Here is a 14636-nt window from a genome sequence, read left to right as displayed (position 1 = left end):
TTTTAATGTTACTTTATCTTCTGCACGAGAAGGGAAATGTAGAGATATGCAAAGTATGCGAGACCTGGATTGAAAACCAGGAACAGGTTTGATGAATCCAAATTTGAAAGTTCTGGTGCAACAAAAACTTGCAGAAACTCTACAGTGACTTGCAGGATCTACAGTCACCTGTAAAACACGGTGGAGGCTCCATCACAGTTTGTGCTAGAAACCGGCAAAAGGTGTCAGGTGTTTTTTCCCCCCAGAAATCTCTGCAGCTGTTTCCCATTTCCTGGAAAAATATAAAGAAATAAGGGGTGGCACAATACTCAAAAGTAACTGTTTTTTGGATACAATGGACAATCCTAGAAGCTAACTAGCTATCTCTGTAGCCTTTAAATTACATTATTTATTACAGTTAAATATATTTGCTTCACATTTCAAATGAAAGATTAATTGATGATAAAAAGGCAAAATGAGAAAGACAGCTTCCTGTACCTTATTAGACTGGAATACTCTAAGGAGTATCTGATTTACTAATCCTGAAAATCTTCCATGAAGAATGAAAATGTCCAAAATTGGAATCTGGTTGCAAGAATAAAAGCGAGTGAGAGTACATAGCGTATCTAATCCAAACTTCAAACAGCAGAGAACAACAGAGCAGGAGTCAGGCATGTTTGGTTTATAGCAATGTTGTCTTTTATTCTAATTTCCAATAAACAGAGAATATATCAGTCCCTTATTTGTACAAAAAATACCTGAAAAGGATACAATGTAGATCCAGGAGCCGCACAGACAGAATGAAGCAAAGCACAGTGGAGGAGTGTACATCAGAAAAAAATGATTACAGTTCATTTGATCCTTTGTTTTTTTCCTCCCTGGAATTTTATATTTGACTTCAACTTATGATGACTTTGACCCAGCAATAAAAACAATGAGTTAGCTTCACTTGCACCTATAGTGTAAGTCACCGAAGTTCAGTGGGACTGACGTGTGACGTCCACATTAGCATTTAGTTCCGGTAAGGCTGCATTTCACAGTCACAGCTAATTTGAAACGCAGTGTGAGAGTGGACGGACGGCAACTAGGGAGCTGTGACCGTTTCAGAAAGAGGCACGTGCTGCGAGAGAATACAAAAAAATGTTACGCACCTTTAAGAAAAATAATCAGACAACATAGACATTATAATGAGATGCACAATCCTCTGGAGCTACAGCTTATAATTGCACTACTTGTGATGAAAAGCTTAAGAATTAGCGTGTGCGCTCTCCATCAAAAAACAATGCTGTGTGTGTGTGTGTGGGCTTAATATCCAAACATGGAGTATAAATGACAGAGAGGGAATACTGAAAGAGTTGAAACCTGGCAGAGATGAAGACTCCGACAGCCTGTCAGCTTATAAACACAACTGATGTTCAGAAATTTGACACATGCCAAAAATCCAGTTTGATTTCTTAAAATAAAATAAAAAAAGAAGTTTAATTTAATTAATACTGTATATGCTGTGGTATACGTCATTTTGTGGCAAACCAAAGACAATACACAATAAAGTCATACACACAATCATAAAATAAAAAAAAGGAAAAAACAAATCATTCTTCATTTTACATGGAGTTATGAGCAAAAGCATAACAGCCCATACATAGTGATCTGTGACCTAGGTACAGTGTTAGATCTACATCTTCTCCATAGCTTCACATACTTTGAAAACAAGACTTTATACTGGTATATATTCATATGATTGGACTTCTGTGAACGATTGCATTGTAGCACAGTGACTTAAAAAAAAAAATGGAGGGAGGACGGTGATTTTGTCCCCGCTGACCCATAGTGACGTGGCTTTCATCCTCTGTCAGACAGGGAAGAACCTAAACTGATGACTGGGAATGCTGGGAAACTTCCAGTCAAACTCCCGTCTCCTCTAAATCTGCAGCTTACCCCCCCGACTTTACCAGACTGTCTTCTTACCGCCTCTAAAAGGGCAAGCGCGTTAGCCAGCAGACTTCCTGAAGAGTGAATATAACAGTCTGGTCATCCGCACACCAACACACACATTTACCACAGGGTCATATAGCTTACAGGCTGGACACAGGTGGGAGAGGGGGGCGGGGGATTCAAGCATTATCCAATCCCTGGAGAGAGTCTGACCTGACTGACCAGAAAGGCCTGATTGGTGGAGTGCAGAGCTGGTGAGTCGTTTAAGTCACGCGATTAGTTGGCTGGTGGCGGCAGTGGATTGTGTGTGTGTCTGTGTGTGTGTATCAGTGTCGGTGCTTAGAGTCTGCCGACCTCATTCTAACCCTGTGAATCTGGGGTAGGATGGATGGAAACTGCAGGTGAGGGCGGGACGGGTGCTGCACAAAAGCAGGTGTTATGTCACACGGGTTCAGTTGGTCATGTGACAGTAGGAATGACAAAAAGGATTCCTCGTCTCCTTTCTTGGGCATCTTTTTCCTGTTACTATAAATAAGGTCAAAAATAAACTAACTCGTGATCTGTTTAAGCTACTTTGAGAGGAATTTCTATGTGAATCTAATTCTTTGGAACTGATCTCTATGCTGACTATTACAGATTCATTTTTAGAGACCTGGCAACAGCATCAACAATTGGCATTTTCTCTTACATGTCATGAATTGGTTGATGACAGCTCATTTTTTTTCAGTAGACCAACTAGGTAGAGGGGGGAAAAAGCTTATGATACCGACTGATTCACAAACTGATGCCACTTTAATGAGTTTTGAACCATGAATGCTAAGATTGGGCATAAGGTTAAGGTTCTGTGTTTAGCATTTAGCCACCTATTAGCAAACTCGTTCTCTGTAACATACATGTGGTATGTTCTAGTATAAAGCTAGCGTTCAACCAAAAATTCAAGGAAACCGAAACAGTAAAATGGTAACACATTTTGGACACATTCACGTGACAAATGTTTTCCATGAGATCTACTATCACAGCAGCTAGACTTACAGACTAACCATCACTAATATCCAATTTAGTCAATTTAGAAGATTTTGGTCAAATTTTGGTGTACTGAGATTTCTCACATGGCATCATATTAGAAACGATACAACCACTAGTTGTCAGGGAAACATATTTACGGACTGGTTGGTAGTACTTCCAGGAGGTTGGTGGCTCTCGCTGGGTGAAATCAGTTGCAAAGTAGGTGCTATAATGGAAACCTCCCAATGACTCTTTTGGTTGCTAGCATATTTGCATCGCTGTGTGTCATGTATGTCTGAAAGATATTTGTAATTACTCTCTGAGCAGTAGTAAATTGTCACACAAACCAGAGATGGAGAGGATTCCTTCTTCAAAGTAAAAGCTGTGCTTGAGATTTACAACCAGCATGTTTCAAAAAAGGACAACTTTTACATAAATACAAATATTCCTTGTTTCCTTTTTTTGCTGCACTTTTTACAGTTTCCAAAATGTTTTCCATACTGACAGGTGGGTCATTGGGGAAAAATAGGGGCCACTGACCACCCGGAAGGCATGTGTGACTGAGACTTTATTTTTCGAGTGAAAACCATCAACCTCCATTAACTACTTGCAAGCATTCAAGTAATACTTATTTCCCCATCATGACCAGTGGTTTCCAGCTGGTTGCAGACCAGTCTGTAGGCTTGTGTGATTGGGGCTTTGTTCACTTTATCCTACATTGTCACATGTCCAAAATGGCCGACAAGTTAATGTCACATGGTTAGGGGTCATGTGTCTACAAAAAATAAAGAATGAAAAAAAAATCTCAAGAACCAAAGGTGACAGCTAGTACAACAATCTGAAACTGGAGGTTCAGTTCACTAAACCTGTTATTTGAGAAGCTTGAATAATTGAATACTTTTACTTTTTCAAAATGAAAGAACAAAAACAAATACTTGTTGGCCCTTAATTTACTCAAACAATGACCTGGTACTACTAAACTAAGCGAAACCCCTCTGTAATGTTAGCTTCCTATGTCTCTGTAGCGGTGGATTTGTTGTTTGATGGATTGGTTGTGAAATCAAGAAAGAAGCCATTTCTGCTTGATTGTAAAATCAAGAAAGAAGCCATTTCTGCTTGATTGTAAAATCAAGAAAGAAGCCATTTCTGCTTGATTGTAATTTAGCGACCCTGTTGATGTTTAACAATGGTGCTCACTTCATGCAGCTAATGGAAATATCTAAATATAGAGTTAACTGACATTTTATCCAGATCTGAGATTGCATCACCAGTACATGTTTTCAAAGTTTTGTTCCAATGGATTTTTACTTTACAGGAATCTTTTAGACCTTTTGGAAAATATATTTTTTGCTTTCCTGTTAGAAAAGAAGGCAGAGATGAGAAGCTAGCTAGTTATGTGTGATGCTAGCTAGCAGTCTACAGCCAGCTAGCCAAGCTCAGTAAAAACATCAGATAACTTTCACAAACTGTTGTTTCCAGGATGATAAAACATGTTGATTACTGACTTTAGAGGTGGCTTTAGGCAGACTTTCTAACTGCACAGAGTCAAGACTGCTAGTCACGCTAGCATTAGCCTCATATTTAACGTACAGATCCTGTGAGTGTGTTACATTTCTTGACAAGAAAGCAAAAAAGGACTGTTTCCCAAATCTCCCACCATTTCTCCCCACTCATGATGTTCTTCCACCACCCCTGAATAAAAAATCCCAAACGTGTTACTCTATGTGCATTACTTTTTAAAACATAGCTTCAATTTTATACACAAGGCTCACAATTTTCACTTAAGGCGAGTGAAGCTCATTTGACTGCTTGTTGACACACAGACAACTGAGTTCACGTTTCAAGTAATTTGTTCAAATTTCATATTTAAAATGTTTTTAATAAAAGTTTCGAGAGTGCTTTTGTTGCTTTCAACGAGGGAACAGTGGTCAGAATCCGAACACGACAGCTCCAACCCATCGACAACAAATCAGGCTGATTTTTTTAAAAATGTGCAAGCAGAGAGCTCAGAAATTATTTAGTAAAAGGAAAACATTCAAAGACAAATTCACCAACAGATAAAATAACCATTTTGATTGGAAAAAAAAGACCGAAATGGTAGAAAGCTTGGGCTCGACACACTTTAAAGTGAGTCTATTTGAAAATCTTCCTCTTCTTCCTTAAAGTCTTGAGACACCTACAGCTGGTTCAAGAGCACATTCATGTTTTTTAATTGTTGTGGTCTTGTTGGTACGACACACACGGCTGGGGAGGTTAGTTAGATGTTCTTAAACCTTACTGGAAAGCACTGCATGATGTGACTGTGCTCCCACACCACCGTAATCCAGCCAGAGCTGATGGAAATTCACATGCGTGCTTTTCAGAAGGGGAGTGAAGGAGGAAGAGGAGGCAGCTTCTCTTAGCTAAAGAGCTGTCGTCTGTCCGCTCGGGAGTGCAAAACAAGTTCTTCATTGAATCAACAGTAATAAAACAGCATTAAAATGACATCAAGTAATCAACTCTACAAGAGAGGCTTGTACAGCCTTCCTGATAAACATTCCTCTGTCCTTTCAGCAAACCCTCGCCCCTGCTCTGCTCGTCTTGCCTTTCAGCGACTTCTCGTTTCTCTCCCGACTTTTTTCTGAGCTCGTGTGGAGGCGGGATTGGGGTTGCATCAGGGGTCTGTGGGTCGGGACACGGCAGCGATGCCACGTCATGCCCCGCTAAGGTGTTTCCGGGGGGTGGAGGGCAGGGTGTCAGCTTATCCAGACTGGACTGCACAGGTTGAGAAAACTCCTGGATCAAGTTTGATGGGACCCAGGGAGGTTCCCGTCCATCCCTGATGATCATTGAGGAAGTCAGAAGGTGGCGCTCCCCGCCCACCTCGGTATCGAGGACAGGGCGGGCACCACAGCTTATCAGGCCTGGAGGATGGGGAAGGTGGGTGGGTGGGGCTGAAAGGTTTGGGACTCTAAAGGAAGGGATCCATCCAAGAGACCCACTGGAAACATACTGTAGCCATCTTGTGGTTTCACATCACGCTGGTCTTTTTCTGGGGTCTGAACACCAATAACAAAACAACCGCAGGAGTCCACAGTCTTCGACACTTGGCCGTTACCCACTGGGGGACATCGACTTCCAGTCCTGGCTCCTAGCAGAGTTGTTCACATCCGCAAAACAGGACGTAACTTTTCTCCATCTCCTCAACCCCCACTGCGTTGGTAAGGGAAGGGGTAAAGGGGACAGAAGGGGAGGGAGGGAGATCTCAGGGAGAGAGGTGTGCAAAGAAAGGTTTGGGGGGGAGGAGTGTCACAAGGCCACAGCGGTGCATGGGTGTTTGAGCTTGCAGGGCAGCACTCCTCTGTTAAGCTGGTAAAACTCCACCAGGTGAATCAGATCGGTGAACTTGGTGGCGCCGTCGTCGAGGCTGAAGAATACCTGACCGTCCTCCTCACACTTCAGAGCAGAATCAGACGGAGGAGAGGAGATAGTTTAGACACCACATGACAGAGACTGATCTTTATGAGGTAACGATAAAACATGGAACATCTGACAGGAGTGCAAACAGATGATCACATCCAGGTCTACATCGCCAGGCCACTGTACTGCATTTATAAGATAAGCAAATGATTTAATATCAAACACTAATGAAGCCAGTTAGGTTTAGGGTTAGGTTTAGGACATTATCCCTTCTCAGACCTGGAGATGACATTAATATTCAGTACAGTCTGTGGAGTGATCCGACTGGCTACATTTTGCATTTCTTTGACGATATAAACTACAAACCAACAAATTTTATACTCCTACAGATTAGTTTGTCTATCAGTCACTTTGATCCACACTAGAATATCAGGGATGGATGAACATGAATGAGTTTTATCAACTGGGCATTTTTAACATTTACACTTTTGACTGAACGGACAGAAACTCCATTGGAGGAGAATGGCCATCTATTATCAGTTCAATGTAATCAGTCTGAAATACATATATACCTTTTTCCAAATAAAGTTAAAACACTTTCTCCATGCAACTGCATCTTTGTCAATAACTGATTGATCTGTTTCCTCTGAGCTGTTTCGAGCTGATTTCTGTCCTGCAGCAAAACAAATCTAAGTGCACGGCTGCCTGGGAGGAAGCAAAAAACACATTTTAAAATCTTAAAAAAGCACAGCGTACTTTGGACACGGGTTGGTGGTGATGCTAAATGAGTGTAGCAGGCTCGCTGGGCAGAGTCTGCCGTAGGGTTTTTTTACACTATAGAATTAAACTGCATCGCAGACTATTTTTAAAGATGGACCTGCTTCTGGGGACAAATATACTCCTTTGCCGGTGATGCCAACAAGCCACAGCAGCTGGTTTATGAGACTGTGACTGCAGTTTAGCAGTCAGACTATAACAAGAAGTCAAATTTGTGTCATTTTCACACCGTTTCTCATTTCAGTGCATCTTAACAGAGGCGGTGAGATTTTTCTTGCTTTGTAATCACACTGACCGGTAGGATCTGGAAGTGCTTGATCTTCTGGTGGTGGCACAAGGTGAGCACGAATGCCTTGGGATTACTCTGACTGTCCCGCAACAAGAATAACCTGAAAGAAAAAGATTACATCATGAGAACTAGTTCAACCACCTTATAAAAAGGACTGACATATCTACCATGAATTTCCATATGCTTGATAATACACACCTTGAATATACTGCTCAAAAAAATTAATGGACCACTTTGAAAAATCACGTTGGATATTACTCCACTGGGTAATGTGTTAGGATGAAAAGATGCCACATCGTTTGATGAAAACTAAATGATCAACCTACAGAAAGCTGAATTCAAAGACATCCTGAAAATTTAAAATGATGCAGCAGGTTATGGATGGTGTACCGGGGCATCTCCTCCCAGATCTGGACCAGGGCATGACTGAGGTGCAACCTGGTTGCTCAGATGCACTGAAACATAGAACATAATGTGGGGTGTTCTGTTGCATTTAGGTCAGGCCAGCAGGGCCAGTCAATGGTATCAATTTCTTCATCCTCCAGGAATTGAGTGGATACTCTCACCACATGAGATCAGAGATTCCCATTCAACAGGAGGAAACCAGGATCCACCCAGCACCAGAGTAGGGTCTGAGAATGGCTCCAAAGATTCCACCCTGATACCTAATGGGAGTCAGAGTGCTGTCACCTAACCTGTAGAGGTCTGTGTGTTTCCCAGACTATCATTGACCCACCACTCAATCGGTCATGCTATGTTACAGGCAGCATAATGTTCTCCACGGCTTCTCCACATCCTTTAATGTCTCTAATATGTCCTCAGGGTGAACCTACACTCATCTGTGAAAAGTACAGAGCTGCCAATTCTGGTATTCTATGGCAAAAGCAGATCTGGCTCCAATGTCCTGGGCAGTGAGCACAGGGTCCACTAGGGGATGTCGGGCCCTCAGGCATCATGAAGTCAGTTTCTGATTGTTTGGTCAGAGACATTTGCACCAGTGTCCTATTCGAGGTCATTTTGTATCTCTGGCAGCGCTCACCCTGTTCCTCCTTGCACAGTGGACCCTGCTGATGGGTTAAAGACCTTCTACAGCCCTGTCCAGCTCTCCCAGAGTAACTGCCTGTCTTCTGAAATCTCCTCCATGCTCTTGAGACTGTGCTGGGAGACACAGCAAATCTTCTAGTAATGGCTCGCATTGATCTTGATTGGTTTGTACTGTCCAAGCTGTCCAGCCTTGGTAGGGTCCAGGTATCGTCTCATGCAACCAGTAGTGACACAGACCCAAGCTAAGTGCAAAACTAGTGAAAGAAACAGCCAGAAAAGATGAGGAGGGAAAAATGTCAGTGGCCTCCACCTGTTTGGGGGTTGTCTCATCGTTGCCCCTCTAGTTCACCTGTTGTTTATTTCATCAACACCAAAGCAGCTGAAGCTGATTAAAACCTCCTCTGCTACTAACCTGACCACATCAGGTCTCAGAAGTTTAACTGACTTGATGCAATATTCTGATTAAAAAGTGCTCCAGTAATTTTTTGAGCAGTGTTCTTTTGCAGTTTCTGGAAAGCATTAAAATTTGCTCTGTGTGTGTTGTTGCTTTGACGAACCAAAGCACAATCATCCTGACAGCACTTGGACTACTTTGACAAAATTATCTTCCTCCCGGAGCCTTCACGTGAGGAGCGCTCTCCGTTCGACAATGTCGTAACTCACCCATCGACTTGGCCTTGTTGTATCATCATTTTGTGGGCTTCCTCTCTCATGATACGACCATGAAACCACACCTGTGTCCTGTGAATCACTGAAAAACACGGGAAGTTTTTCACGCACACAGACAGACACAACCATATTATATATATTTGTAAATGTATTTATACTGCTCATGGTGTTATTGCTAGGCCAGTGTCACATGAGAGTACCTGTGCTCAGAGAAGATGGATGCAGGGGACTGGGACTGCCCAAGACATTCATACGCTGACTCCTTTTCTATAAACACCACATTTATCGTTAGATATCATCATGTAAAACAAAACTCCCTCAAAGTCAAAGTCCCTAAGCCATGCCCATCACGTGTGTAACCCTCATGGCAAACTAAACTATGTTTAAACATCACTTTGGACCAAAACAAACACAGGAATGTTTTACTGTGAATCACTCTCTTCAATTCTTTTTAGTCCAATAACAAACACTCTACTGAAGGATGCACAGCTTTGGTAAAGTGCAACTACTACACACTTTAATTCACAAAGAAAACGCAGCCTTGTAGGGTATGAAAGGCTTCAGTGCATACCATCCATAAAAGCAGTCAATTTTTAAATATACTGGGAAACTCCTGCATATTCTGTGGTAATCACACAAAGCAGCTGCGGCTTGAATACGTTTGCACTTCTAGTCAGATATCCTCTATTTCCTATCTAAGCCCACCCTGCAGAACAGAATCCTTGCTCCCTCTGCTTACCCTCCAGGTATGCCCTTCTTCCAGGGCGGCGCTCTGGGCCTCGATGGGGTTGTCGATGACGCGACCGGTCCGCCCGGAGAAGTCCATGGCAACCAGGGAATTCTCAGATACGCTTCGCTGTTTGGAGAGCGGCAGGGTGGGTGGAGGGTGATGGTGGTTGGGTAGGGGTTAGAGGGAGGGGGCATACAAGAAAAAGGGTGGAGGGGTGGTAGACAAGGGTCAAGGGTTAAACAAGCCAGACACACTCACTGGAGCATGACAAATCCTGTCTGCACACAGACCCACTTTAGTCAATCCACAAATGCCCCTTTTGAGGAAAAGCACAAGCCTCTGCTGGCTATCTGGCTGTGGGACTCAAATTAGTCAAGACTTTCTTATAATAAATGTAATATAATATAATATAATATAATATAATATAATATAATATAATAATATTACTCTTCACAAAATAATCCAACATTAATTTTTCCCCTTTTTAGGAGTCGTTGTTATATTATATCCTAACACCTTTCAGAAGAAGTTACATTAATTAAACATAATGCTCGAAGATCTGCTGTGTTAATTTTTTCTCACGGTCTTTCTAACCGTTTCCTAAAAGCTTTGATAATCATACACCATTACTCTATTGAACAAGCGCAGTGGCAAACCCAGCTTCAGCTTCTAAACTGAACGCTGAGTTCAGGAAACATCAGGAAAACTGAGTGGAACTGCTTTTAGTTTGAGCTGCCACTGATCGCCTAACACTTTCAGATAGCGGGGTTTGTGAGTATGTGTGTGAAGTTTTAAACACAGGCTAACTCGCTGTAGAAGTATCTAATCTTAAGGTTAGGGCACAGACTTCAATTGTGGAGAATTGCGACTAATTCTATTCACAATCTTTCCAAAGCAGCTTATGACACCTTTTTCAACACCTCATGGTGCGAGGGGATTACACATCACACCTGCAAAAAACAATTCTCCTGTTAACTGTGCATGTGTTGGAACAGTATGTAAATATTCACTTATTAAAAAAATAGGATAAGATGTTTTTTAATGGATGCCATTTTGCTGTAAACTGTCTGCTTACATTAGCAGCAAACGTCAGCAGTAGCCTGGTCATCCGAATATAAAAATCTATTTCAGCATTTCAATAAAACAAGTTTTTTCCTCTTAAGAAGCTTTGAGCTTCGTCCCAAGATTACTATCGGCTAATTCATGCATCAATCTGGATTCGTCCCTGCTGTTAGAGCAGAGCTGCAGTAAGGCGATGTCACAGAGAGCAGATCCTCACCACAGGTGCAGTAAAAGGCGAGAGGTTAGACTTCCTCTGCTGGGGCACGTTGTAGCTCTGATACAGCACTATTCCGTACTACGGGGGCAGGAGAGAGGAGAAGGCATCAGCTTAACATCCAAGCACCAACTAACTCATTAATGTTTAACTGCGACGCAAGAAAAGTGCAGGGTTTTTACTTTGAACAGCCTGAAGGCAGTCATCCAGCAAGTCCTGCTCTGCTCGTCCTCCGCACACAGCATTTTCAGTTCCTTGCAGTCACTCCTCACTTTGCTGGGCTGTCGACCAAACAGAGGACGCAGCGGGGAATTAGATTAACGAGATGCACATCGCAAACATGAACAGTAATAAGGCTTCATGTGACCGTGCCAGAACACAGTCACAGTGCAGCCACTGTTGTGCTCGGCAGCACAGGTCTGCGCCCTAATCACAGCAAAGATCTGGCAATCAGGAGTCGATTGAAAAGAATTTAGCATTTTCCACATGACCCAATCTTTATTAAATATTTATACACTGCATGCAGTCAAATAACATGAAAGTAAGTGATACAGTAAGGTTAGGAAAATCTATTTTTTTATGATTTATTTATGGACAGAGTTGCGACTTTCCAGGCAACTCTGTCCAAAATCACAGCTTAGACTTTTTCCTTTTTCCTTTCCTCCTTCCACCACCAATAAGGGCATGAGGCACACTGCTCCCTAAATACAACCCCATACTGATAAATTCATTCATGTCACCATGGCAACAAACCCCACCACCCCCTCACCCCACCAAGAAAAATCCCTCACCCAATCCTGCACTGTCACCCCCGCTGACAGCATCTGACACGCCAATCGTCTAGCACGTGTGTGTCTGTGTGTGTGTAAAAGAGAGGTGAAGAGGTCAGGTGGGCCAGATTCCCTGTGCCATCCCTGCTTATCCCCCTGAGCTTATCCCAGATCAGCAGGTACGCCCACCGCAGATACCACCCGGAGCGGGGCACAGTACTGAGAGTGTGTTTAAACCCCTGCTGTGCTGTTTTAAACCCATGTGTCCTCACAGACACGCCCACTACATACAACATATGCAGAGAAGTACTGACTTTAAATAAAGATTTCAAAACTGTGAAAAAATCTGTCAAATGAGACATTTTTTAGCTATTAAAGAACAATAATATTCATCTCTAGTGGGAGCCCTGAAGTTAAAAACTGCACTTCCTGTAATGACCACTAGAGGCTGACTCTAAGACTGAACCAATCCCCACAGACTCCCATGTTAGCACAACTTCCCAGCATGTTTACAGTCTGTTCAGCCAGTTCTTTCCTCTATAACCACAGAATGAGAGGTGAGATGTGTTGTTACTGACCAATGACTGTATACAGTCATTGTTACTGATGCACTGAAACTTTATTAAAGTTGAAGTTATGCAGTATTAGCGGATTAGCAGCTGTAGCCGCTAGCTGCCCGCTGAGCTACATTTCAGCTAATCTGAATCACTGCACTTTAACTGCGTTTGTGCATTTGGTACCTTTTGGAGCATTTTGTGTGTAATTATGTGGCTAATAATAAGGCCTGAAGTGTGACTACTTCTACTAACAAACTATTCGAGAACTCTTAGCTTCAGTGTTGCTGAGTCAAGTTCTACTTCCATGTTATTTAGCAAAAATTAGGATGAAATCATGGCTAAATATAGCACATATCTGTTTATGGATGCAGCTTTCTGACCACCCAAACGCAGTCACCTCTGGCTCCACAAAAATAACAACCAAGCGGCCAAAATCCTAAAAATCTGAAGCCTCAAAACATGATTTCACAAACCAGTGGGTGATGTCACTGTGGCTGCATCTTTATTTACAGTCTGTGGTTTGTCTGTGTGTTACCTTGATGCAGAACTGGTAGTCTGTGGGGGCGTTGTGAAGTTTTCGGCCCGTGATGACGGTGAAGACGTTACTGTCCTCCAGGTCTGACAGTACCTGCAAGTGCCGGGGCTCCTGTGGGGGTTGTGAGGGTGGCGATATATGATTTAAGCTAATGCACAACAAGCGCAAACACACACACACAAATTGTGGGATTAGGCAGCTGACAAGCCCTAGATCTAGTTTACTTCACACCACTTCCACAATCAATAAAGCAATACTTTCTCACCTTGGATGTTCCTTTAGTGGAGTAATAAAGGCCGGAGCGGCGCAGGAACATGTAGAGCTTTTTCCAGGACTTGCGTCCAGGCTCTTTCACATGCAGATAGCCCTGAATCTCTGGACAGCTGCTTGAGTTCAGAAAGTTCTGGAAAACGAACGCACAACAACATCTATCGTTAATACTGCTGCAGGGCAAGGATATTATAATTAACCAAAACTAAATATGGTTTGTTAACTAAAATAAAATATAAATAAATAAAATTAACTGAAATAATTTGGTGGAACTTGGAAAACAAACTAAAATAAATATCCTTAGTTTGAGTGTTTGTTAGTTGGGTAAAAAGTTGTATTACAGCTTGCCTGATGAGGCATTAGTGGACGTGTTTGCTGAAAGTCTGGATGAGTCTCTATGAGTCAACCGCGTTCAACACGTTCTGTGTTTTTATTGCAATAACTGTGATTTTCCCCAAATCTGACCTGTGACCTTAAAACTCAAACTGAAGCTAAGAGAAAACAAAACTAAACAAACATTTTCAAATATTAAAAACTAAACTGAATTAAAAAGAACAAGCCAAAATAAAATAAAAATAACTATAATAGCACTGCTGCAGGGGAAGTGAATGCAGCACTGTTTGGGTATCTGCTTTTAAAATAGATCATAATGAAAATCTGAATTAAAAATGAATATCGCAGTGAAATAATGAGGCAGCTTATTTTATATTTCTAAAAATCGGGAAGCAAATTGAGCGCAGCACCATAATCTGTCTGTGCATGCGCATGCATATTTTTGGATGAACAGATGGTAACGCTCTTGAGATATCAGGGCTCGTATAATTCATAGTATTGCTTCACTGAGTCATCAACTCACCTGTAAGAGCTGTGACGGAGGAATTGAGCCATCAGACTCCTGACAAAAAGCCACCATCTGCTCCGGAAAAAAGTTCTGCATGGAAAAGACACACGGAGATCGCCAGTGAGCGAGAGACAAAGAGACAAAGAAAGAGAGAGAGGCACTACAGACCACTTAGGATAGTGCTTCTCTATCCAGAATGTGTGTGTGTGTGTGTGTGTGTGTGTGTGTGTGTGTGTGTGTGTGTGTGTGTGTGTGTGTGTATGGGATGTGTGTGTGTGTGTGTGTGTGTGTGTGTGTGTGTGTGTGTGTGTGTGTGTGTGTGTGTGTGTGTGTGTATGGGATGTGTGAGTGTTCAATCAACACAAGGACTAAGAGCCAAAGTGGTGCGGAGACAGAGAGAGAGGGCACTCCAGCCCTCGGAGTAGATGCAGTATGATCTCACCCGCTGATGTAATCCCCTTTAACCAGCAGCGCTACTCTTAGCGTGATTGACAAGCCGTGGCCAGCACTCCTGTGTTTTACTGTGCTCATTACCACAGAGCTGAGGTCACCTGCTGGCT

General features: G+C 42.4%; 1 protein-coding gene across 4 annotated transcripts in view; it reads right to left on the bottom strand.

Annotated features, from left to right (window-relative positions):
* Positions 1–655: 655 nt before the first annotated feature.
* Positions 656–14636, bottom strand: part of LOC309698327 (growth factor receptor-bound protein 10-like) — a 68250-nt gene continuing 54269 nt past the window's right edge. For all 4 annotated transcript variants that reach the window (XM_082520677.1, XM_082520675.1, XM_082520674.1 and 1 more), the window contains exons 8-17: positions 14092–14166; positions 13231–13368; positions 12966–13076; positions 11286–11384; positions 11107–11184; positions 9837–9953; positions 9298–9364; positions 9092–9179; positions 7391–7484; positions 656–6354 (exon numbers count right to left, since the gene is read on the bottom strand). In XM_082520677.1, coding sequence (XP_082376803.1) covers positions 6208–6354; positions 7391–7484; positions 9092–9179; positions 9298–9364; positions 9837–9953; positions 11107–11184; positions 11286–11384; positions 12966–13076; positions 13231–13368; positions 14092–14166 — 1014 coding nt within the window. In that variant the 3' untranslated portion in view covers positions 656–6207. The remainder of the gene's footprint in view (positions 6355–7390; positions 7485–9091; positions 9180–9297; positions 9365–9836; positions 9954–11106; positions 11185–11285; positions 11385–12965; positions 13077–13230; positions 13369–14091; positions 14167–14636) is intronic.

The sequence above is a fragment of the Aulonocara stuartgranti genome (genome assembly GCF_965226115.1).
Source record: "Aulonocara stuartgranti genome assembly, chromosome: 22".
NCBI lineage: Eukaryota > Metazoa > Chordata > Actinopteri > Cichliformes > Cichlidae > Aulonocara > Aulonocara stuartgranti.
The sequence above is the reverse complement of the archived record's forward strand: the minus strand, read 5'-3'. Positions and strand labels throughout refer to the sequence as shown.